This window comes from Daktulosphaira vitifoliae, unplaced genomic scaffold (assembly GCF_025091365.1).
Source record: "Daktulosphaira vitifoliae isolate Bord-2020 unplaced genomic scaffold, ASM2509136v1 Scaffold_4, whole genome shotgun sequence".
NCBI classification, from domain to species: domain Eukaryota; kingdom Metazoa; phylum Arthropoda; class Insecta; order Hemiptera; family Phylloxeridae; genus Daktulosphaira; species Daktulosphaira vitifoliae.
The window spans coordinates 5,464,473-5,491,205 of record NW_026099575.1 but is presented as its reverse complement, the minus strand read 5'-3'; the positions used below and the strand labels follow the sequence as shown (position 1 = coordinate 5,491,205).

Sequence of the window (26,733 nt, the reverse complement as noted above, 5' to 3'; positions counted from 1 at the left end):
CACGTATGAACTTTTATGATCGTTCTAGTGTATTTTTTATGACCTCTCTTCTCTCCGAATTCCGACGCAAGAGGAGTGCTCGACTTCGGTGGCTTGCTAATAGAATGATATTGTTCGCCGTCGTTTCTTCAGTTCGGCTATAAGGCCATCTGTATGCATCGTATATTGACCGGTCGCTCGTAATGTAATTTTACAGTTCTTTTTTTGTAAGTGGATTGACATGAAAGCAAACATAACGAGCTGTGATTGCGATACGGCCAACGCTATGTCCTAGAATGAGTTGTGCGCATGAGAGGCGGAGGTAAGGTTCCGAGATAAAATGATGGATGGGCTTAACTTGCCACACCACTTCCACCCGCGTGTTATATACTTATCATACTTTGTAGAGATGATCATTAGGCCTAGGTCGTAATCAATAACGATTTCAAGCCAGGTAGAAGTTTTTACTGTCTAGGTAAAAAATATTGTGTTGAGAATGTTGATGAATTTGAATAATACCATCTTTCATGGTATGATGAACCCAGTAATATTCAAAATGTTAATTTTTTATGAAATTTCAATGACAATGAAACCATTGCGCCAACGCGCATAGTAGATCATGGATAATCTAACTTGGAACATGTTAGAAGGTGTTAAGCTGGAATAATAATAAGGTTTGATGAAATAATAATTGGCAACTTTTTGACGTTTATGAGGTTTCACCCGTCGGGAAACAAAGCAAAGTTGATTCGTTCAACTCCAAGACGTTGCAGTAGCGTAATTGACGGGCTCGATCAATATTTGAGTTTTGCTTTGGGCATAACAGTAGATACATGTGTGGCGGTTGTACGTGTGCGTGCGTGCGTACAATAACAACAAATGGCCGCCGCCCTTCGCTGTTCGCGTAAGTCTGCTTGGATGACGTCAGCGGCGCAAAGCCCATTTTATACCCTTTTGTATGCCTGGGTACGTGGGACGGCTGGCAAGAAGGGAGTACAGTTGGAAGGGATTTCGGCAGGTAAAATTATACCTAAGGTATACACCCCCCCCACTGGCGCACTTGTTGCCACCCCTACTAATAATGGTAACTGGTAGTGGTTGCTGTCAACCACGTCAATACAAGACCAACGAAAACGTATCATATTATCTCGGGTACCTATTCTTTAGCTTTTTGACGTTACATATAAATTTCATACAAACCAAACAATTTGATAGATAACAAAAACAAACGATGGATAAATTAAGCCTATTGTTGTTAATAAAAGACGTGAATTTAAGGATTCTTGTTTATTTATTTACTCACGTGATATCAATGTAGTTTCGTAAGTAATGGAAACGGAAATCATTATTAACGGTTAAAAAGATAAATTAAAATGGTTACTATTTTGGGTTAATTTATAGTAATATATTTTTAAGAAGTTAATTTTTATGTTTATTAGTACTTTACGATAACTTAAAAATTCTTTACATCTTTAAAAAAAAATCTTCAACTCATTTGGGCCAATAACACTACGGTATAAAAAACCAGTTTTGGACAAATTAATATGTAAGTATGAGATAATACCAAGATATATCATGCGTTAATGAAATTATAGTGTTATTTATATTTAAAACTCTAATCAAGTTAATACCGGTTCTTAAAACCGTTATAGATTAAGTTTTATTTATTGTCAAAAATTCTTTTTTCCAAAATTTTTTTTTATTTCTTATATATTTCAAATCTAAAAATTAGAAATCATATATGAAATTCATAGGTGCGCATTAGTATACAGCTAAAAGGAATCTATTATTTTAAATTTCAATTAAATTCTACACAGTGATCTATAAAGAACACTACCCCTAATTTTTTTTCATAAAAATATATAGATTAAAGTTTGCTTTATTTTTATGGATAAATACCGTTTTGTAAATAACTTATTCGGAAAAAAGAATATATTGCGGTGCCCTCTTTTTTCAGCAATGTTGTAAAGGAATGTTCTCTGACTGTTGTAAACATTTAATGGAAACAGTAAATTACTTTTCTGAATTTTTTTTAATTACTCTAAAAGTAAGACAAGGCGATCAAAAATCTTTAACGTGTTTGATTGAGAGTAAAATGAAATTCCATCGCATAATGAATCTGTTTTAATTTATATACATTTTTTCTCGGAACGACGAAAAAACCGACGTGTCTGTTGAGAGAATTAATTTTTCAGTGTACTTTTTCAGCTTCGATTTATATTAAAACTAAACGCATTGTAACGCCCTCTCGTTAAACGAGTATAATGTTGAATAAAAGATAGTAAGAGAAACACGGGTCGAATATATTCGTGCCACCACTGTACAAACTTTGCACCGCATTCCCGTCCTGAAGGGTCCCAGGCGAGGCCTTCTTTAATAATGTTAATGCCTCCCCAACACCTGTACAAATGATTTGTATTCTCTTTTATTTGCACTGCTAGCCATGTATAGTAAAACATCTCATAGGTATAAAGTCATAGTATATTTAATTTATACAGAAAGTTCACAAGCTTTCTTGTTTAATTCAAATAAGTAAATTGCTTATTACTGCTTATGTAATAATAATACTTCTAGATAAAATTCGAACTGTTGACTAAATTAATTCATGTTAAATAATGGATAAGAATGATCAAAGTAATTGTATATTGTATTGAATTAAAAATTGTATAGTAAATTAATAGATATCGTAACTTCAGAACGATAAACTATTTGTTTTTATAAATGTCAACATTTTTTGAACTATTTAAACATATTAAAGATACTAAAAATTCCAAGTAATTAAAATAAAATAATTGTATTTTTTATTATATTTCATTTATGTTAACATGAATAAAATAACGAGTTGAAAGATAAATCGATTTATGGGCTGAATAGTTTAAAATTTACTAAACACACTCTAAACGCGTAATTAAGCTTATTTTCTCATTACTGCAGGGGTTCTTTTTGTAAATACTTTGTTAGTTTAAAATCTATGACCACCTAATAATACATTAGAATCCGTGAGAAGATTTTCGAACCATTCGTGACGAAATCATTAATATATTACTGGTAGAAATAATATTTGTAACACGCTTGCCCTCTATTCTGTACGAATCAAAGAGTCTACTAAGCAAGTTAAACTTATAGTAATTAAATGTCCATTTTTTTAGATGTTTGAAAAATCAATTATGGGCAGGGCTTTGTTAGTAATTTTAAATATATATATAACAAGAATATTTCTTCATTAATTAGTCCGTTTTTTATTTAGAACTTATTGAAATAATGATAGTAGTATAATAGATAGATATAGGAGAATAAACGCCCAAAATATGTAAAAGCAGTTTCCTTATACTACATACTTAATTGCTGAGTACAATATTACGAATGATACAAACTAAAGAAAACCCGTACCTACATTAAACATGTCTAAAACTATAAATGAGAAATAAGTTTAATATTAAAACATATATGGGCGGAGATGAAGAGTCTTGCCGAAGAACAATTTTATTATCCTGGGCCTAAAAAAAGTAATCTAATGTTCAAAGAAAATATATAAGAACGAACATCTAATGTAGTGAACTTTCTATGATGAGTACACGGCCTTATATTAAACCCGTTTTTTATAGCTCCCACACAACTCTCTGTAAGAATTCATCTTCGTGCGGTCTCTAATACAAAACTACAGGGGTCGACCACCCCGATTTTCTTTTCTCTTAACGTTTTTATCTTTACATCCTCCCACACATCTCTCTGATTAATCCGCATCCGCTTTAATATTTTATTTCAACCCTATTTATTCAGAATCTCACTCGCGTTCTACGTCATTTTTTGTTTATATATTCATATTGCGAGCTGTCCACTGTAAAAATGATCAATTGGTCTTCATGTTAGAAGCGTTTAAATAATACTCGTACTTTTAAAACCATCCAGTGAACAATCATAGTTAATTTTACCGTTCGTACGTTATGTGCAAATAATGAATAGTACACGGTGTTTTACAGTGTATGTGTATGTATTTACAATAGTCATAGTCCAGTACGATAGTGTCCCTTCGCACCGGAAACGGAAAACTCGATGCTCTTGATGAATAGTCTGAATGACCGGGGCAATATATATACACGATAGATTTCCTTATCACTAGATAAACGAATACGTTTCCAGGATAAATGGTCGGTAAAAATATCTTAGATATATTAATTTTAATTACTTGTTATCAGGTGAGTCCTTAGATACACCACGACCATTACATTTTCAAACTTAATAAATATGATAAAAAAATGTTGGTATTACAAAACAGCATCGATTAAAGTTTTAATTTTTACTGTTAAAAAATTACAAAAAAAGAAAACCTCATTATACAAACAATCAATTATTATGAAATTCGATTCACATACATAAATATAATTCAAATAAACAATGCGAGCGTTGTATAATTTTTTTCGCATACAGATAAAAACTTTTATAGCTTGAGTTATTCTCTAAATATTTTCGAACAAACATAATAATAAATCATAACGTTAGGGAATGGTAAAAAATAAAAGTGTTGTAATACTAAAAAAAGGCAAAACATATTTCAAAATCAAACTATTTAAAATTATTCATTTATTGTTGTTGTTTTTTTTTTTCATAGAAGAATAAAATACTAATATACCATAAACTAGTTATTCGACGGGAAAAAAAAACAAATAAATTCATGTGCAAATTCTTCCTAATTTATGTGAAGGTTAAATTGATGTTTCTTTGTGGTCATAAAAATCAACCAACATTTTGTAGACAAAATTTTTGTTTGTGTATAGACACAGTATTGTTTTCTTACTTTGGCATGTTAAGAGAAAACTTGGAAAAAGCAAATGTAAATAACCGCCAACTGTAACTTTAGCTTCTAACCGCAATAGTACGACAAATTAAAATTCATTACGATCCCAAAAGGTGACTAATGTATATATTGATAAATATATACATAGGTTGTGTTCCGGAGGGACGATATCGGACTGGGTATGTACCATTGTGGTCATTTGTATTCATTTTGGCCTGGAATCATCCGTACTGAATCCATTCAAACCATTCGGCGATGGCAAAACAAATTGTACCCTTTGGAAAATAACAATGTTGGCGGGTATCTAAATGTATATGTATATATACTTGTCGAAATCCAAGGATTATCATATTTTATTTGAAACCAATAGGAAAAAAGTGTTTGTTTCGACCTAGATACGCCATATTTAGTTACTAGAGACCTTCCGTTTAATATCCGATGGACCCGTGATTGCCAAGGTAATCTTAAACCATTTGAACTCTAGACGGTTATTGTGGAGCTCACAACATAACGTAAAGAATAGATACAAGATATTTTACAAGAATAGATATAAACGAAGAATGTCGGCACAGTGGTGTTCATAGTATTAAAAGACCTAGTTGTGATGAATGGCGACTTAATTGAATGACAGATTCCCGGATAAGTCCCCACGGCCGAACTTTGTTTAACTGAAAGTTTAGTCACGTACCCTGAGTTTCTCAAATTCATAATATGACGGTTTCAACGCACTTGGATCTTACATATTCTTTTTTATATGCTATCTAGTTGCTCTTTACATCATCTGATACAACATCATTGCAGTGAATAATAATTACTTCTTCTGGAAATTAATTGAGATTTGTATGAATAATATTAACATATATGTTCTTATACCAATTTTAAATTTAGCTCAACTGCATCATTTGAATATACAACTCATTATTACACAAGGTATATCATAGAAATGAAAACTGATCAAAATTTTCAAGGCAACAAGAATGTTACTTCTCTGTCATGTCTAAAATAAATCATAATATTCTGGTATCATGTTTTGGGCAAACAGATTTAAAAAATCTTGTTAAATTTATAACTTTTAGTAAAATTTTTCGATTCGCGCGAGTCATTTTCTACAATGTTAAATACAGTTAAGGCATAGTTCTTAAAACGTTTAACAGATGCAGGCAATTTATAAAACTTTGGCTTTTTATTTTTTAACAACCCTTGAGACTTAAAAGTGTTTTCACTTAAAAAATAACTAAAGTACTTATGCATAAAGAACTGTCTTGCCGTTACATCATTTTGCATACATTATAATGATAAACGTAAAGAAGATTTATTGAAATGAATTATTAAAGACTTAATAGATAATCTAAGAGTATTAGATTTAAAATATCCGCCAAAGTTTTTTTTAATTATTTTTAAAACATTTTTAAAAGCTAAAATAGCTCCTTCAGTTCCATTTCAAGTGCCAAACGCTCATAAAAACTTTTCTCGACCAGATATTTCATTAACGATTCATTTCAACTTCTTATTTATTAAATTTTTTTAACCGCGTACATTAATTGGATCGAATTACCAATCAGCGTGTCTTTTTTGACTTGCAAGTTCTCACAGCACAATCAATTCCAAAACTAGAACAAAAATATTTCACATACTAAAATGGGAAATAAATTCTTAATACGATCTCAAAATGCTTTGATTTTCTATAGAGTTTCATTTTATTATGAAAAATAACGCCCAGTGCGGCACCATATTAAAAAACTGAATTTTAATGCTGCTCCGTCATTTTTTTCACTACCAGTACATTATAAAATAATAAAGGCACCGCCGTCATGCATCATTATTCTTGTGCTTTCGTAATATCAAAACGCTTTTGACGTGTCATACATATATATGAACATTTTAACGCAGTGGAGGGTATCGTCGTCATAAAATCCTTTTCTGCGAAGTCGTTACTTAAAATCGGTCGATGGGTGGGGTGGGGGGGTGGGTAATACGGTGGAATACTAAGAGAGAACAATGTGAGCAAAAGGTGTCTTTGTCCTGAACGCGCAAGAGGCGAGTAAAGCATGTTTAATAACTTAGACGGGACACATACGCACACCTACCGGGGTACCGCCATCCCGTTTATAAATAATAGTTCTCTCTCGCATACCATCTCCGAGATTCATATTTAACCGTACTACGTTTGCCACCTACCCTTTATCAGCAATTCCCCTCTTTACCCTTCCTGAAACCCTTTCCATCGGTTAGTGGCTCCTCGCCGTCACAACGCGTGTGAGTACAATATTGTCACGCGCGTGCCCCCATCACTCCTTTGGTTATTATTAATGAAAACTGCGTGGAACTGGTGTTCTGATAAATGGATTGTAAAACGTGATTAATAATTTCGACGCAATTCCCCATAGCCCACTGAATATGCCGCCGTTGCACCCACCTAACAGTGTATAAAATCTCACCTGATAAACAGGAACGAGGTTAAGCAACACGTGTTTATGACACGTAAGGGAGCTGTTTTGTAAAGCGATTCCGGTCGAGTGGAAGTGGTCGAATGACGGAAGGTTTGTTGTCGCTTCAGTTGACGTCAGTTCGAAACTTTTAGAATTGCAGAAAAGACGTGTAGTCAGTGATTAATTGAAATTTTATAAATATTTCAAGATACACTACTTAACATGCTCTAAATAGCAATTTGTAGTTTACACTTGTTGGCTCATTGAGTAACTTTAACGAGTCAAACAATTAGTAGAGAATATTTTTCAGTTTAACAACACATTGCCATCAGTCACTATAGTAATTTTATGCATTGATTGCGTATTTACTAATTGCATAGATTCCTTTTCTTTTAATTAATATTTTTATGATAATTATTTACTTTAAAAATTTTTATCTACTACTCTGTCTACGATTTATTTTTCTGCTGTTATAAAACTGTCTTCATTTACAATTTCAAAATTATCATACTTTAAGAACATTTACTCGATACAGTTTTCATATTGAGAAAATTTGTCACCAAATGGTTTCTATTGAAAAATAAATTTGATATTTTTAGTTTGAATGTATGGAGTGAACATTTGTTAATTATTATTTTGAATTAGTGAAATCGTAAACCTATTATACATTTTAAACTATCAGAATATTGTATTTATGGGGTTCTGTTAATGACAGTTAATAAACATTCATTGATCACAAATTATAATAGATTAGTATTTCATTTTATAGTAAATATTATTGATAACTGTCAAGTTCACGTGGCTAAAACTTAAATTACAGCAATTTATTACTAGGGAGAAAATACTACATATTGAGAAATGATCAAGATTTTACTTATGTGTATATACTAATTTCGAGCAATTAAACGTTTTATATTTCAATATAAATAAGAGTTACATTTGTAAGTATATAACAGGTACAGTGCACTTAAGCAACAGGACTTAATCAATTCCTTTACATTAGGAATTGATTAAGTCCTGTTCACAACTCGTATTATATAAAAAGAACACACCAATGTCGACCGAATGATTAGTTAATCTTGAAAATTAACCAATTGTAAACTGTATTAGTATTTTAAATAGATAGATAGCATAAGTACTTTTATACATATAGAATGCTTCTTTTAATATTAACCATTCAATTCCTCATTATATAATGATTATACTAAGAAAATTTTTTGTGATATTTTTTAATATTATATATTTTTCGATTTATTATGTATTAAATATTTTTTAAATTCATTCCTTGTATCTTATACCTTAAAAATAAATAGAATAGTTAATATTAAAATAATCACCTTGTATAAATAGTAATGGTACCGACTATTTATATATAAATGTTCAAATGTGCTTAGAAATATATACCAAACGTGTTAATATTTCTCAGCTTGTCACAGAAACAATTTCTAATAGTCGACTTCGACAGACTACTATCAATTTAAATATCATATTTTATATACGAAGCATAAAGTTGACAAAGTGTTAGAGATATCTGCAAATTTCAATAATTTTTCTTCAACAGTTTAAAATGATACGTTTATATGGATATCTCAGATTAAAACAACCTTACAAACACCAAAAAGACATACACGGCAACCGTTCGGGTTGACACCGGAAGGCAATTTAATCCGATAAAGCCTTATTATAAAGAACATTGTTAGAAATGTCATAGTTTTCATACGTCATAATTCTAACAGCTGCACACGATGTTAATCATTTTGCTATACAAAATAAGTATGGAAACGAAATGAACACACTAGTGTATTATTATCCTACTGGAGTAGTTTATAACACACCAACAGTATTGGTATTAAGTACTACACTTAAATAAGATATAATAATACAAGCAAATTGGAAATTAATTTTGTTTGTTTTCCATAACTGTAATTAAAATGACTTTGTTCTTCGACGCAAAATATACCACGGGGTGCAACGTTAAATATAACAAACGATAATTTACAAGAATATCCGAGTAAAATGACATAATTATTATTATCTAGGGAAAATATAAAACGTGACCACGGTATGTTACCGTTAAACGGTGTTACAGATTAATACAGTTTGTGGTTAATAGCAGAAAGGAAAAAATGAGTCCTCCGAGCTACTAAAACATAATAGATACGCGATGCAGTAGTATAAAAGGCTATGCACTGTGACCATATAAGCTAAAAGGGTTGCTGTTTCCATTGTACCGGTAATTGGAAACTTAATGGACTCGGCAAATGGTTTCCACTGGACCAAAAATAAATAATATCAAACTAAATTAATGTTAAAGGGACTAATCTAAAAATTATTACAGTCGTTTTATATGGTATCAGAAAAATCAAAAAAGTTAATGTATTATTTTAGTAAATATTTTAAGAATTATGATTGTAAATGATAAAAATTCAAAGATTACGGAATTTTTATCTGACTTTACAGTTTGATATCTTACTTGGCTTAATAATGTTCGAGACAAGTAAAAAATGCGACAATTGTTTGTAAATGACATGGATTGTCCAAAATTAGTTTTAATATTTTCAAAAATTGTTAAATTAAATAAACAATACATAACTCTGTAGTAAGCTCTTATGAGTGTTCCAATAGGTAATAGCCTAAATTCCATAAGGGTATTGATGTATGTTTGAACATAACAAATAAATTCAGTGGAGAATCACATTCAGTACTAAATATCATTTAACCGAAACGTTACTGACGAAATGGATCCTGCCCGCGATTCGATAGCCTTCGGGTACATACGTGTCCAAAAGTAATGTCTAGTTATATGGAATCAACAATAGGGTTGAAGGGTAAACACGATAATTTGACCTATGAACATTTCTGTATGCACACAACTTCTACAAGGCTGCACTATTATTACCATCGTGTTACTCCTCCCATTTAGAAACTTGGAGCTGTCCTACCAAACCCTTTCGGAAGTATATCGTTATTCTATTGGTAGGTGAACAGTTTTGGTTACAGGTGACATTTAACATAGTAATTGTTAGGCTAATATTATATATCAAAGATGAACCTATAAATTATATGTTTATTATATGAAAAAGGGTTACTGTCTATAACTTTACATTATAACCTAAAGCTCTTAAAAGAAATTTAAATGCATATTTCGGTGTTCCAAGTATATGAGATTGTAAAACAGAACTATGGCATTATTTTTTATTCGCTTTCGCGTAAAATTTCTTAGCTATCAGATCTTAAGCCATTTACCTTGTCTCACATGCTACATGATCAATATACGCTTGTATAACCTATCTAGGGATCCACGATGGATGCTTTTATCTTTATGTTAATACATAAGTGTCGAATAAATCTATACAATCACCACGATGATAATACTGCAAAACTAAAACCCTAATAGACTTTTTTTGCCGAACGCTCTTACAGCGGTTGGTTGGATGAAAAAAAGTTTTTCTCGTGCGTCAAAATGTGTGTGTGTGCACAGAATATGCGTATGTATATGTGTTTACGACTGTTTGTTATTACTTTTATCGATCAACGCCGGCGGGGGGCAATAAATACGCGAAAAATAATAATATATTCTCTACCGAATGTATTTTATTCGCAGAGGACATATGAATTGGCTGCGCTCGGGTGGCGACGCGGCGTTGTTTGCGGATATAAATCAAAGCGGACAGTTGTAGATGAGAAACTAGTGGGCGAGCAGACCCGGAGAAGATATATGGATATGATATTTCATAAATTGACCGTTTTTCCGATGACGCCGCCGCCGCCGGGCACCGCTGAAAACGAAAATAACGACCGGTGACCGCAATTTGTCCGCGCCAGTTTTGTTTTGCCAACTCGCTGCACATTATCATTACATACTCGAATGATAAACACATCGGAACAAACAGTCGGACGTTGAAAATTCTCACATTTTTCTTGTACCTGTGCGAACCATTTGTAACAAATGTGCTCTGTCGAATATGATGTCATTATTTATCGGTATTAGGCGACGCATTATTTCCATAACTGCCAACGAACATTTCTTTATTGATTTCGGCGCTCGTCACTTATTGTGAGCTCATCGCCGAAACGGCAATGTCGGTAATTAGAGTAAAACACCATTGTGTGTCTATTGTTCGATTCCTACTAAAGTACTCTGCTATTGTCGATTACAAAGTGTAACAAACAAATTACACGAGTAACCTATGTCGGGCCGAGTATTTTCTTTCTTTGGAATTATCAAAAATAAAGGTTAATATTTTCTCGGGGAAAAAAAATACCCAAACATTTCGTCTTGTAAACTCGGCGCGCAAACTATTGCATATATTTGACGTGAAGAAGTGTTACACTTTACGAGAGTAGTTGTTCTGGATCAATCGTTGGTTTCCCGCGGGTGTAATCCCTTGGACAGGATTTTGCAATAGTTACACAGTTCGGCTCTGCCATTGATCATTCAAGCGGCGTACCTGCTCGGGTTACTTTTACACGGTCGTTTAGATTGAATATAATCGCCGGTATACGCCGAGGATGAAGGAAATATCGTTGGATTACATTTAGTGGACGGTAAGCTCGTGGTAAAAATAACTATGGGATAGAGAAAGAAAGATGGAAGCGGACAGACAGGATAAGATTACGGTGGCGGTGGACAAACGCTAACACGCATTATATATCAGCTGCGTATAGAAACTTTTGGATGTATCCTTCGCGTAAGCTTCCCTTCTCCGTTGATCAAGCAAGGATAGTTGACAAGGATTACAACGTTGGCAAAGAAAGAAAGAGGCGACGTGAGTGGAAGAATGGAGAAGTGAGGTTAAGGAGTGTAAAAAAAAAAAATGTATAAAAGTGAGGGAAAGATACGACTGAAAAGTTGGCAACGGGTCGATTAAGGCCCAACACAGCTACACGCACAGAGGTCAATACTTTCAGTTTCTCCTTCCGTTGTCATCGTCGAGGCTGTTTAGAAATTTCACTCGACGTGACTACGGGGTATTGTCTGTCTCGATGAAATTTATTTATTTTTCAATCTAATTTGGTTCAATTTATTTAAAATGACTAGTCGTTTTACCGCCGATGGAATAAACTAGATTAGAAGTGTACCCTTGGGGTATGAATAAAACGGATACAAATACAGGGGTAGGAAAAGAAAGAGCAGTGAGTGATTGCTATACCTTAAGCTTTCGTTTTCGCACGGAGTGCAGCGCATTAAAATTACACGAATTATTGTTTTGTTATACCAGAGGAATGTTTTTGTCCTCTCCTTCGGCAGTAGCGTGGGGTGACCGTCGTGGCGAGAGCGGCGGTAGCGGAGAACCGCGCCCGGACCTGGTGGCGTATAGCGCTCGGTGTCGACGGGCCCCGTGCAGCGGGTTATAAAATGGGGTGGTCAGAGCGCACGCGTCGATACACGCCCTTACTCTGGTCCAGCGGCAGCCGGCGACGGCATCCTCGCCAGTCAGCGTTGCGCACTTCCTATGCGAATACGCCCGTCGTGCTAAACTCGTGTCACTGTTGCCTGATAGATGTTATTGGTGAATATCGATATTGACACATACGAAAAACGTTTTAGACTGACACGTTACTTGTGTTTTTCATTGTGGAGCATAATTTTTGGATAGTGATATATTGTGGAACGTCCACTCTTCTCGTTTCCTGCCTATAACCCCAGTAGACATGACAGCGTATCTGAGCGGCGCGGTTCGCACGCCGCTACCGTCGCCTTTGCCCATATGTTTCGATCGAAGAAAATCTTGTCGTCTACACGTGAGTAGTCATGTGTATATACATTTTTTTATCGGTTTAAGGGATAGTTATTCTTCATTGAAGAATTTTTACGTTAATAATCACGTGTTGGACTTGACTTCTTACTAAAATGTTAGGAAAGAAAGTTATAGCAAGTAAAAAACTGAGGAGCGATTGTGTTTTATTGGCGAGGTTCCGTCAATTTAACACAAAGGGGGTGTCTATTGTGACGAAGTTCTATTGTATTCAAAAGAAAAAAAGTTTGTGTCTAACACAAACTCGGTCATCATTGTTGAAGTGCTCGACGTTTTCTTTATATTTTCTGCGTAGAGGTGAACACATATAAAGTTGAAGGACTATTCAATACGTGCTATGATTAACAATAAAAACAACAATATCATATATGTTTCTAACTAACGTTTAAATAAAGCATAAAGGTGAAAACTTTTCAAGTACAATTTATTAAACGTGATCATTTTTGTTTTCAGATGACTATGGCATCGTCAGAGGTCTAACAAGGAGTATGGGAAGAGAGGCATGGGCCTACGGCTGGACCAGAGATCATTGAGCAAAGTCACGGTAGTCATCGCAGCTCTTGTTCTCACGCTGTTTAACAGGGTCCTAGTCTCAAGTGAGTCAAAGATATACGAAATGGAAACGTAAAGAAGTATTTTTTACACCGTAGCCCTATAACTAGGGGACTTCTATATAATACGTGATCATTATTATTAGATACGTGAAGTTACGGTTAACTGCTATGCACATATTATAATAGTTCAATTAATAACTTTAAATAATCATAAGTGAAAATATCTGCCACCGTCTATTTTGACTCCCTCCAAAAAAGTCCATATACTGTCAATCGTGTGAAACTGGAAGAGAATTATCTATTTTACAGGAAATATTATTTTTCTGGAGCAAATTCGTAGGCTGAACATTTTTCCATTTTCCTATCAAGAGTATTTTTATGTTTAATGACCGAGAAACTATATCTCTCAGAAATCTGTCAAAAAGAAACGGACCCTCATCCAGTCCAGATGATATTATATGCCGCATAAAATGCTTTCCAAAACCATTATCGATGGGCAAATTAAAAACGTGTCACAATCATCAGATAATTTTTGAGACGTGACATTTGATTATTTCTTGGTCTCCAACCAGTTATACACCGAAAATAAAATAATTGTTATTACCACACTCTCATCAATATCCGTTATATTCATTTCCACTTTATAATATCATAGAAGACCGTTGAACACTTTCAACCGTTCTACTGGCCAACCTTATATTTCAAAAGATTCACTAATAAATTTCTATATATTGAACAACAATCTCATCACTCGATTAAATGTTGTATAGTATTACTTCAGTAAAATCATGTTCGTATGTCCGTTTTTTGAAATTGTTCAAGAGGCATAAAAAACTAAATAATTAAATTTCTAATAGTATCACAATTTTGTAAACGTAGATTTAAATTATCCATATGAAAAGATGACTATACATATTTATATATTTAGTTTTTACATAATCTGAAGTATATTTTTTAACAAAAACAAAGAAGCAAACTGGAGATTCCTTATTATTGCACAGAAACGATCAAATATTGTTTTTCTATATTTTATTTTTATAAATTTACTAAGCTTATAACTATGAATTATAGTTATGTTTTTAAAACATAGTATAAATTGATACAATAAATATTACTCCTACTTTATTAAAAAAAAATCAAGAAAAACAAAATATGAATTATTAGGTAACACTTAATTATTAATTTATTTTTTGCTTTTAAATAAAACAAAAAACTCTTACTTACTACGACAAAATATTGAAAAAAATCTAAATTACAAATTAATTTTGTAGTCAGACTGATTTTACAAAGTATACTTAAATAATAATGGTATTTATTAATATTAGTTAGACATTTTTTTAAATAAAACAAAACTATTACATGCTATACAAATGAAACAAAAAAAAAACAATTAATTAGTTAAGCAGTCAGATTGATTAATATTTAAAAAAGTTGTTNAATCTATTTCTGCTTTGGAAACTAGAGTGACCATCAAAAAGGACGGGTCAATGGTTATCAACCCAGTAAGTGCTGACGATTCGGGTATAAAAACCAGATATCTCCTTTTGTATGATATTAGCCTATCTAGAGGATGGATTTACCTTGTTATAGCACCAAACTGTGGACATAGATTTTATTTATCAAACATTGTACAAAAATTAATTTAAAAAAAAATAGAGATTACTCTGGACCCCTATTATTATTTATATTAGTTCCCGATGAAAATCACGTTTAATTGTATGAATATAGTAGCGCTGGCCACCAATTAATGAATATATTAAAGTTTTGTATTCTATACATATTGTACTCACTTAAAATAATTAAATTATTATAAATTGTTTTCTATATGAAACTTTTTTTTGTTTTAGTTATCTTACTCAGTTTTTAAAAAGAACCATTAACTCTGTTTTTTTTTAATTATCACTCACTTCAATTGAGTATTCATGTTTAAAAAATAGTTTATTTAATCAAAACTTACACATTTTTAGTTTCAGAATTTCCTTTATTTTATTTTTTGTCTTTTCAGGGCTAAAATATTTAACAGTTAAAAAGTTATTTAACCATTTTTTGCATTATTTGCTGACGGTTTCTAATTTTGAATCCATCGATAGTTTATAATAAATTTTACATATAATATAATATTTTATGCTGGATTTTAAAGAATATTATTCTTTACAACTAGTAAGTCATTATCTATTGTATCATTTTTTTATTGCTTTATGTTATATGTAATCATAATTTTATACAGAATATTTTTTATGAATTCATTAAAAAATATCATAAACTATCTTAGAAAAAATGAACATTAAAAAAAAGCTATACATATAAATATCATTTAAGTATTTTGCATTCGCTTCATAAATTATTTTTTATTGTTATTTAATAGCTTTTATATTTTTTCTTTATATTAAAGTAGACTTTCATTTAGAACCCTTTGGAAATATTCTTTTAAGTTTTTTCTTACTGTTCGAGGAGTGACCTACCTAGTACTAGAAATTTTCTTTTTCTTTTGTCGGTCAAACAAATACTATAGAATAGTAACTGCATTTAAGAATCGCGGCCACTTCCGACCTTTAAGAATATGTTTGAAATACATTGATAAACCTCGAGAACAATACTATTAATTATATCCAGAATTCAGACAATTATATTGTTATTACTAAAAGTTTTTTCTGTTTTTTAGCTACCGGGTCAACATTCAATGATGCTGTGCACATCACGGCTATTGTGGGCGAATCAGTCGTGTTTAACTGCCAGGTGGAATTTCCAGCCGAACACCCCGTGCCTTATGTATTGCAATGGGAGAAAAAAGTAAGTAGACCGTTAGTCAAAAACAATCTTAAACAGAAATTATTGTATTAATCAAATACTAAAATCAACTTAAATTACTTCAAATTTGATCCAAAGATATTTGTCTCTTTTTAATTTAACTTTTTTGAATAATTATTGTTTTTTTTTTCATATATAAAATGGTGTTTTATTTTTAGGGACTTGACATACCAATATTTATATGGTATGACAATTACCCCACTCACAGTGGAGCGGGATACGAGGGCCGAGTGGCTAGAGTATCACCAGACTCACCATACGGCCTTGCTTCACTCAACTTGACTAATATACAAGAATCCGATCAAGGTTGGTATGCATGTAAAGTAGTATTCCTCAATCGTTCACCTACAAATAAAAATGGTACTTGGTTCCATCTTGACGTTCATGGTAAGTTAATGATTATTACTGCTATTATTTTAATAGATAAAAATTGTAAATGATTAATAAAAATTTGTTTTATTTTTCAGCACCTCCTAGGTTTGTTACCATACCTAGTGAAGTCCAGTATATAAATTTAGGCGATTCCATCATACTGAACTGTCAAGCCGTTGGAACTCCTACGCCCGAAATCGTTTGGTTCAAAGATGCTACGGACATACAACCAACAGCAACAGTTGGCATATTTAACGATGGCACTGAACTGAGAATATCCAATATAAGGAATGAAGATATTGGAGACTACACGTGTATCGCAAGAAATGGTGAGGGTCAAATAAGCCACACAGCTCGAGTTTTAATTGCTGGTGGAGCTGTTATTATGGTACCTCCGTCAAATCAAACCAAGTTGGAAGGCGAAAAAGTGGAGTTCACGTGTGGTGCTAAAGCAATGCCCGGTAATGTCACCGTTCGTTGGTCCCGAGACGGAGCTATGGTGAAATCTATTTCTGCTTTGGAAACTAGAGTGACCATCAAAAAGGACGGGTCAATGGTTATCAACCCAGTAAGTGCTGACGATTCGGGTCAATATCTATGTGAGGTTAGCAACGGAATAGGAGACCCGCAGTCCGCTTCAGCTTATTTAAATATCGAATGTTAGTATTTTAAATATAATTCATTGTAACAAAATAAATATTAAAATTTTTTATTCACTATATTTTTAGATCCGGCAAAAGTGACATTTACCCCGACCGTTCAGTATTTACCGTTCCGTTTGGCCGGCGTTGTCCAATGTTATATTAAGGCGAATCCGCCTCTACAGTACGTCACTTGGACAAAAGATAAACGATTGCTAGAACCGTACCAACAAAAAGATATTGTTATTATGAATAATGGTTCACTGCTATTTACCAGGGTGAGTAAGAGGCAAATAAAATAATTTTTCATATCTTATTATGATTTATGTCCAATAAACTTTACATTTTTTGTCGTAGGTTAATCAAAACCACGAGGGCAGATACACGTGTACACCTTATAATGCACAGGGTACTCAGGGTTCTTCTGGTCAAATGGAAGTGTTGGTTAGAAAACCGCCAACTTTTACGGTAGAACCGGAAAACATGTATCAAAGAAAAATCGGTGAACCCGTCGAAATGCATTGTGATGCTCAAGAAGCTGAAGGAACTCAAAAACCGAAGATCCAATGGCAAAGGGTAATGATGTTAAAAATACAACCTAAGATGATTTAATACTTATTTAACAATTGTTTTTTATAGAGAGATGGTGCTCCTTTGCCTAAAGGTCGACACAGCATACATGGTGGAAACATCACCATCGAAAGCCTTAGGAAAACAGATTTTGGTTACTACCATTGTGTTGCCAGCAACGAAGTAGCTACTATCGTGACTACTACTCATCTAGTAGTAGAAGGTACGCAGCCACATGCTCCATACAACGTTTCAGCTAATGCTTCTGAAACGTCAGTCACGTTACAGTGGTTACCTGGTTATAGTGGAGGACCCGACTATAAGCAAGATTATACAATATGGTAAGTAACAAAATTTAACGTTATAAGTTATCGGTAATTATATGTAAAAAATAAAAAAATGAATTAAGATATATTTATGTCAGAAGTTAGAACTTAATTTTCATTCACGTGAATAGCTGTTTAATACTGAAGATACTTAACATAAAGCTTCTATTGATTCTACGCAGGTACCGAGAAGCTGGTATGACTGAGTGGTCTACCATACCAGTGACTCCTTCGGGAAGCACCCAAGTAACCATTAACCGATTAACGCCAGACACAACGTATGAATTTCAGGTGGTTGGGAAAAATGCTTTAGGTGACGGTATGCTCAGTAAAGTGATATCCATCCGGACTCTGGGTAAGTGATTTAAAAAAAAATATCCCTAAGGTCTTAGATACAATATTGTCTTACCCAAAATAACCGTAATAATATACATCTAGTCACTAAAAGCTAGATACCTGTATTCTACTAATTGTAATGTATTATTTTTTTGTAAATTTATTTTTTCAAAACGACTGACCGTATGGGTTATGGATAAATACACACTGTGTGTCAGTCGGTGTAAAAAGGTCGCACCGTACATTTAGTCGCTTCAGACGCTTTATTCATTTATTCATGGACTATGGAAATCGTACACAATAATACACTTAATATTTTATTATAAATATAGTAAAATATTAACGTCTTTGATATTTGTAAAAATTTAAACTTGCGGCAGTTCAAGGTCAGCTCTTTACTGATCTCTTCTGCTGGTTCGGCCGAGCGTATCGCTACGATCAATGTGACCTTGAGCTTCTGCAGAAGTTATTTTTTACAAATAAAAACACTTTTTTCTATTTGTATATATTATAATGATAATAATAACTTTTCTATTTGTGTACATATTGTATTAATATATTTCTTTTAATTCTTGTAATGTATTGTTATTTTATATTTGGACGCTTACAACATTAAATTACAATATACTTAAATTAACAATTATCTGCAAGTTTCAAGGTCAAATTGAATGTCCATCATTTACAAAATATGTCTGAACTATAGTTTAACATTGGACCTTGTATAGTATATTAATAAAAATTATTAATATATTATTTAAAAAGTATACTTAGTTTTGAAGTTACTAAAGATTTTTTTATCTACTATTGTAAGCGTCCGTCATAATTTTGTTCTATTGAAATGCTCTTATTATATACCATATAAGTTTGGTTTGTTGAGCTTACTCTATATTATTCTCTGTTGGGTGGTAGCAGCCGTACCGTTAACTGTGGCCAAAAAACCAAGTCCCGCGCCACCGGTCACCGAGTTTCCTCCTCCCCCGAGTGACGGTAAGCAGAATTAATAATATAATGTAAATAATAATATTTAGTGGATAAATTACTTTTTAGACGCTAATTTGATAATGCATGCAACCATTGTATACTTAATTACTTTGAAAATAGCACAAATATTTCCTTATTCACTCTTAGCATGGTCGCGTCGGTATCACGCGTTGTAATGTTAAATCATACTATTTAGTTTCTAGTAATGAAAAACGAATCATTATTAATTTTAATATTTATATTTCACCACCAGACAATATTTTTAATTTTAAGATGCTATTCAATAATATTAATTATTTATTTTTTGTTTTGCATGTGTTTATTTTTGTTTCATTTACCCTTTTGCAGACGTCGTCGACTATAGTGACCTCATTTTACCCACTGAATCCAGCGGGGCCACAATGTATCCCCCAGTATTTAGGCCAAAAGGTATACTTGCAAGCTTGGTTTTTTATTTATTATTTTTTAATATTTTTTCACATTGTATTCTGTCTGCTTTGTACCATACTCACATTGTTAAAGTTATTGTGAACAAAATGCTTGAAATAGTTTAAATTACCACAATTTAATACCCTTCGATCTAATAATTAGGTCCCAGACCGGGGGCACCCAGAAATTTGTCCATCACTGAAGTTCGCAACGGATTCGTCATCTCGTGGCAAGCTCCACTGGAAAGAGCTCATCTTGTTCAGTACTATGTAATTCATTATAAAACCGATGGCATTTGGAGGAATCTGAACAAAGCGCAGATCAGAGCTGATGACACGTCTTATCTCGGTTAGTTGACTTTTAATTTGGTCCATTTTTAGTTGAAATAAAATTACACCTAATAGTAAACGCAATTTAATATTTGATTTATTTTTATACAGTAAAAAGTCTAGTTGGAGGTCGGACGTATTACTTCAGAGTGGTCGCTTACTCACTAAAAAGTTTCCAGAGTAGTGAAGAAATTAAATTCCCCGTACCAGCTAGGGTTAAACACAAGGCCATCACTGCTGGTGTGGTTGGAGGCCTTTTGTTTTTCATCGTGGCAATTATATTATCTGTATGTGCCGTAAAAATTTGCAATAAGAGAAAACGAAGAAAACACGAAAAAGGTAAATTTTTTCAAGAAAAAAATTAACTAAACATTGAAATTGTGAAATGAAAAGTATTTTTCCTTTGACTATTACTTCCAAAAAATTGCAGTAACGAAATGAAACAATAAAACAACTTATAATAAATGAACTGAATTATATTTTAACAAATATATTTTTAAGTATCTAGCAATTTAACTCAATGATTTCAATCGCTAAGTTATTTCTAGCCATTTAAACTTTTTTCACAATACGTTACAAGGTTCTTCTTTTTTTTTTACCATTATAACCTTAATTTTCAAATTTTTTAGATTTATATTTTAAATATATAATTAAAAAACAAATTATTTTTGCATACATTCCTTACTTTGTCATGGTGAAGGTAATCGCTACTAAAAATACATTAATACGATTGTGTTATAATAAAATATTTTACAAAGAATCTTAGAAAATATTATTCTAAGTCTACTCTTGTAATACTATGTTTGTTTGACATTATTCTTATAGGATAATAGTTATATTTTTTATTATAAAGCTGAATTTTTTTTTAAATGAAATTAGAATGCCTTAATATAATTTTTATTTATAATAGTAAAGACTAAATGAAAAATATATTAATATTTTAATTATTAATATAAATAGCTATTTCTACATATTCATTAATTTATTTTTTCTATGTTTAATCATTTCTGACAGTATTGTATGTATTGTGTTTACAGCGTACAACATGGTAGCGTGTAGAATAACAGACGCCAGAAACGGAGGTCAGATACCTGGAACTAGTCAAGTGCCTTTAAAAAAGTAAGATTCAGAATTTCTATATTAAGGGAGGTTGAAAAATATTTCATCATTGTTCTATAACATGTGTAATACTTAGAAGGTATTTGGTCTATATAATATAGATATTGAATGTTTTGTATCTATTTATAGGCTCGCAGATACTCGTACTTACCGCGATTACAGACTCGAATATTCGTAGCCGACCATGATAAAATCCTGTAAGCGAAGCGTTTTGTGATTTTTTAACAAAAAAAACAATACAATAATGCTTCGTTCGCAACCGCTTCGATATTTATTTGTTTTCATTCACATTCAATAACTATTAAAATAACATGTGGAATATAGGAGAATATTTTTTTAAGCTGTATAATCAAAATATTGTAGGTTTCTTACAGAATGGTTTTCAAGATAATGTAAAGTTAAACAGTTTGGGCACAAATTTTAAAAAAAAATTAGAGAACAAAAAAGAGAGACTAATAAAAATGCTTCAATGGATATAATTTTATTTATACCGTAAAATATAAAATGTATGATAATCAGGGCTCGGAACTTTAGGAAAATGCATATTTTTTAGAAAAGCGCATATTAATAGTCTTATTTGACATGAATTTGTTTCACATACTCTTTATTTCACAGACAAAGTTTTACTCCACAAATTGCATATTTTAGGATTTTAGAACATAATTTTGAATGTTTAACATGGAAAACCCGTTTTAAGGATAATAGTTTAAAAAAATAATGTCCATATAAAATATTAGTACTTGATTAACTTTGTTTATCTTATTTTGTAACAATATAACAACATGATTATTTTATTTGTAAGTCTATCTTGTACTTCACAGTAACATCATTATCAACATCTAAAAATTTCTACTTCATTTATCATCATTTTATATTTCATCAGCTCAGATTAAGGATGTTCTAACGCAATATTTTTTTATTTATACATTAAAAAAATTATAATACGTGTTTTAATTTTTTAATTATATTTAATTATATATTATATAATTATATTCATTATATAGTGAGTTAATTTCTATAAAAATTTAAAAGTTCCATATAATTACATGATAACTTTTTAAAAATAGTCTATTAAAAAATTATCTATTATGCGTTAAAACATTTCATTTTCATGCAACGATTTATGTTTGAATAACTCCATCAAAGAATATTGGGTTTTATTAAGACCACATATCAACAATTTTTTTCCTGTAATTTCATTTTTTAGAATTTTAAATATTATCTTAGCTAATATTTCTGTACCATTTTGTTTTATTGTGTTGTTACTTTTTTTAATTCCTATAGAATACATATGATTTTTAATTAATATTTTACAATCAGTTTTAAATTTATAAATTAATAAAATTATTAAATTGTTTTTTAAAAAAAAAAGTATTTCATTTTTAAGCACTTAAAGTTCCTGGCCTTGGTGATAATGATGACTGTGTGTTTCTGTTTTGGAAGTGTGAGATAAAGAAATAGTTACCGCACTAGCCAATCACAATATTTTACTTCACTGTATGAAATAGCAACAGTTATAATTTGCATGCATTTTAAATAAATATAAATTCACTTCTGCAATCACTAAATTCATATTTTTAAATGCAATGGAAATCAAAACTTTCATTCGTAACAAATGTAATACTACTCGTTTATGATACAAAAACAATAATTATACATGTATCGACACACTTGTGCGTTACATATTTGTGTACTCTAATTATAAAATATGTTTTTTTTTTGTGCTTTCGATCAGGATAACAGGTGAAGAGCTAGCAAGCTGTTGAGCCGCACAAAATTCAAAATAATATTGGTATATCACAGAATGCGTGTGTCTGTTTGCTTGCACATATAATTTTTTTAACACTTAACGTATCACAATCGTTTTATTACGTTATGCACTTTTGTTTAGTTAGTTTATTTTAGTATTTTCAAACTACTCTCTCCCCGTAAATAAATAAAATGAATATATACACGTACCTGTTTAAAGTTTCCGTGTAATTGACATTTAACTTTAGTAGCAATTATTATCAGTTAGATTATTCCACCAAAATATTCGCTCATCACTAGTTTAGATACTTTTTTTTTATAGCTGTATATCTTTTATTGTAAATTTCTTTAAATGTTTAAAGAATTTAGCACGCATGAATCGGTATTGTTTTTGTTTTGTTCTTGATTTGCATTTTGTAAATACTTGCTTTTAGTAGTCGTTGTAAGTCATATTTTTTCTAAAAAAATTTTTTTTTTATAGATATAGATCAGCTCGAATACCAAGTCTGAGCTCTGGATGCAACGTCGTTCTAAACATGGTTAATCGATCTAGATCCAGGTCACGGTCAAGCTCATTTTTGGATGGTGATTGTGTGGACGGACCAGAACACCGACGGTTGGGTCGCATATCTCGATCAGCAGATGGAAGGTTCGTACTCACTAATGGAGATTCAGATTCTCGGCGTTCTTCGAGCGCAAGCAGTACAAGCGACGACGGAGGTTTTCTGTCACATCCCAGTTTTTCCAATCGGACGTGGAGTAGTCAACGTCCTTTGATCGGTGCTCGTCACGATGGTTCGCGATCTGAAGACTCATTCGATAGCCGACGAAGACCGATTGCTGCCATAACTATGGTTAGTGATCATCAGACACCGTATAGGTCAAGTTCTCCTACATCTCGTCGACACCCTGCCGAATACTTCAGCGGTCAGGACATCAGTTCAGTGCAAGGTTCGGCGGAACAGACGTTACGTAGCGTTCACGAACAATATAGCCAACAACTTCCGTCTCTTAGAGTGATACATGAAGAAAATCAACGAACCTTACTGATGCGACAGCAACCTAGTCCCAGATATCATCCAAACTCTAGGTTTCGGTCAAGACACATGCGTTACGCTAGAAGTGCGCCCGAACTCACGTCGGACGCCATCACCGAACGGTCACCTGAAAGTCGGTCCAGTTCTAGTGGTTTTGGTTCAAAAAACACGTCTAGTCATCAAACTACAGCAGAGGGTCCAGAAAGCTATTGGGGTATTCGATCTGCAGTACCCCCTTACAAACCACCACCACCACCTCCGCCGTCACTGTTCTACACTAATGAACATTGGCTAGACTTCACGTCACCAATTCTTCCTTCTCCATCGTCGCATAGCAGTGCTAGTAAACCTTTGAGCGTGGACGACCAGTACGAGTTTGACCCAATCTTCCCTGTATCGCCTACGCCGACCGAACTAATAATTACGTCCAATCGAACACCGACCACTCCATCGCCATTCCGTTCCCGAACACCAACCCAACTGAAGAAGGCTAAATATGAGAATGTAGAGGCTCGACTTCAGGCCATGAAAGAAGAGTTTTACGCGTATAAGCGTAGACAAGCCGAAATGGCTCGTATGGGTTACGTAGAAAGTGCTTGCTGATTGATCTCTACATATGTAGGAACGACGTCAAAAGCTCAAAAAGAAACAATAAGTTTTGTTCGTTCATAAATATAATTAAAAATTGTTTTTTAAGTAATATTGTAACGTTACCGTATTTGTAAATGTTGAATAACACAACGGCCGAGTGTCGTTATGGTTGTAAATTGACTTAAGAGGAAAGCATAAAAAATTTATTTGTGTATATAAATAATAAATATATGGTAGAAGTACATATTAAGTGTATCTTCTATGAACAATACTGTTTCATGTAGTATTTCCAAAAACATAAGAAAAAAATGATTGCATAAATTTGTAGATGTAGAGATGGAGATGCATAAATATCGGATTAAATTATTTCTCTTAAAAGTGTTGATTACCCTGAAACTATAAGAGCTGGGAATTTAGCGAAAATGTTTCGCGTTCCAACTATTTCAGTTCGACCAAAAAATAAATTAAATAAAAATCCACTTGCTCAAATTGTTTGAGACTGTCCAGTCTGAGGGTGTTATTCGTTTAGTATTATTTTACTTTATTTTTAACATCTATGCCTCCACCAAAACTGTTCTTAAGTTACAAACATTAAGTACATTTAAAACAAACTTTTATATTGTTCATTACTAAACCTTGTGATAAAGTGTGCACTCTAAGAGTTTTATTCAATATCTCGATTTTGTCACTATTAATTATTATAATTATTTAGTATTATGTTGTGTTCTTAGATTTAGTTTTGAGCACCTCCACCAGTTGTTCTCCGCATTGTGTTTTATTATTATTATTATTATTGTATTACATAATTTGAGTTCCTATTATATTATAATACTTTTAAATATCCCAGAGCCATCATTGGTTCCATGTTTCAATGTTATTTCATAAAAAATCAAAATGTTTCTTTTTATTTCATTATAATAATGATATATTTTAGTAATTGATCTACGACTTTTTAGTTTTAGATAAACCACACCTCAGCAATAAATAATAATTAGGTATGATAAAAAAAATAAAATAAATACAATCTAGTCTGAGAAATAATATTTAGATAGATACCTAAGTTAAGATATTATGAATATTATTGTTTTGTTATATTAAAGCAAATCATGTCAATTACCCCGTTTTTAGGTATTATTAATAAGTAAAAACTGTTTAATTGTAACATAAATTTTCTATTTAAGTTTTTCATTTCATTTTAATTGTTAACAGTGTCAGTGTTATTTGGCTAATGTGTACCTAAAAATTCCAACAAAACAATCCAATTAAAATAGTTATTTTATAGTACTTATAAACTTAGACTTAAAAATTTGAAGTATTTAAGCAATGATAATAGGCAATTTAAGATGATTTTATAGAATGGACACATTTAGTTGAATAACACCGCCATAAATATAAAATAAAATATTATTTTAAGTCATTATTTGTGAAAACAAACGCTTTATACAACATATTTAGTTAGCTTGTATAAAATGTTGTTATGACCCGAAGGGGAAATTAATTAATTATGCATTGTAAATTATTATTATGTTGTTGAACTTACCGTAGTTTTATTAAATATTGCAATGAAAAATTGTGCATTTTTTAAAAATAAATGAAGTACTGTAAAGTATATCAAATTTGTTAATATAGGCTGTACTTGGGATCTCACAATTATTGATACTAAACGTAGATCAAATTAACAAGTATGACATATATAACTATTGGTATATAAATTTTTTTTACAATTTTATCATTTTATTGTTTGTTAAAAAAAATTATAATATAAAATATATATAATTAAGATCAAACATTTTAGATGTCTCATTAAAAAATCTTTCGGGTCGTTTTTAAAATTCGTAGTTTTTTATTTTTATTCAAAACGTAAATTTATATAAATATATCTTTTAACATTGTTATTTTTATTATAGGATTTGAAACATTCTCTCTATA

The 26,733-nt window shown here is 31.8% G+C and overlaps 1 protein-coding gene across 7 annotated transcripts in view; it reads left to right on the top strand.

Moving 5' to 3' along the window:
• Positions 1 to 26,128, top strand: part of LOC126906158 (protein turtle-like) — a 54,932-nt gene extending 28,804 nt beyond the window's left edge. For 2 of the 7 annotated variants that reach the window (XM_050686481.1, XM_050686479.1), the window contains 14 exons: positions 13,416 to 13,558; positions 16,179 to 16,306; positions 16,483 to 16,711; positions 16,792 to 17,355; positions 17,425 to 17,615; positions 17,695 to 17,913; positions 17,977 to 18,248; positions 18,416 to 18,588; positions 19,479 to 19,556; positions 19,899 to 19,979; positions 20,142 to 20,327; positions 20,420 to 20,647; positions 21,346 to 21,427; positions 23,658 to 26,128. In XM_050686481.1, coding sequence (XP_050542438.1) covers positions 13,465 to 13,558; positions 16,179 to 16,306; positions 16,483 to 16,711; positions 16,792 to 17,355; positions 17,425 to 17,615; positions 17,695 to 17,913; positions 17,977 to 18,248; positions 18,416 to 18,588; positions 19,479 to 19,556; positions 19,899 to 19,979; positions 20,142 to 20,327; positions 20,420 to 20,647; positions 21,346 to 21,427; positions 23,658 to 24,816 — 3,684 coding nt within the window. In that variant the 5' untranslated portion in view covers positions 13,416 to 13,464 and the 3' untranslated portion in view covers positions 24,817 to 26,128. Of the gene's footprint in view, positions 1 to 12,629; positions 12,949 to 13,415; positions 13,559 to 16,178; positions 16,307 to 16,482; positions 16,712 to 16,791; positions 17,356 to 17,424; positions 17,616 to 17,694; positions 17,914 to 17,976; positions 18,249 to 18,415; positions 18,589 to 19,478; positions 19,557 to 19,898; positions 19,980 to 20,141; positions 20,328 to 20,419; positions 20,648 to 21,345; positions 21,428 to 23,657 lie in introns of those variants that run through there. The other 5 variants (XM_050686480.1, XM_050686482.1, XM_050686483.1 and 2 more) reach the window with 5 other exon arrangements.
• Positions 26,129 to 26,733: the final 605 nt, after the last annotated feature.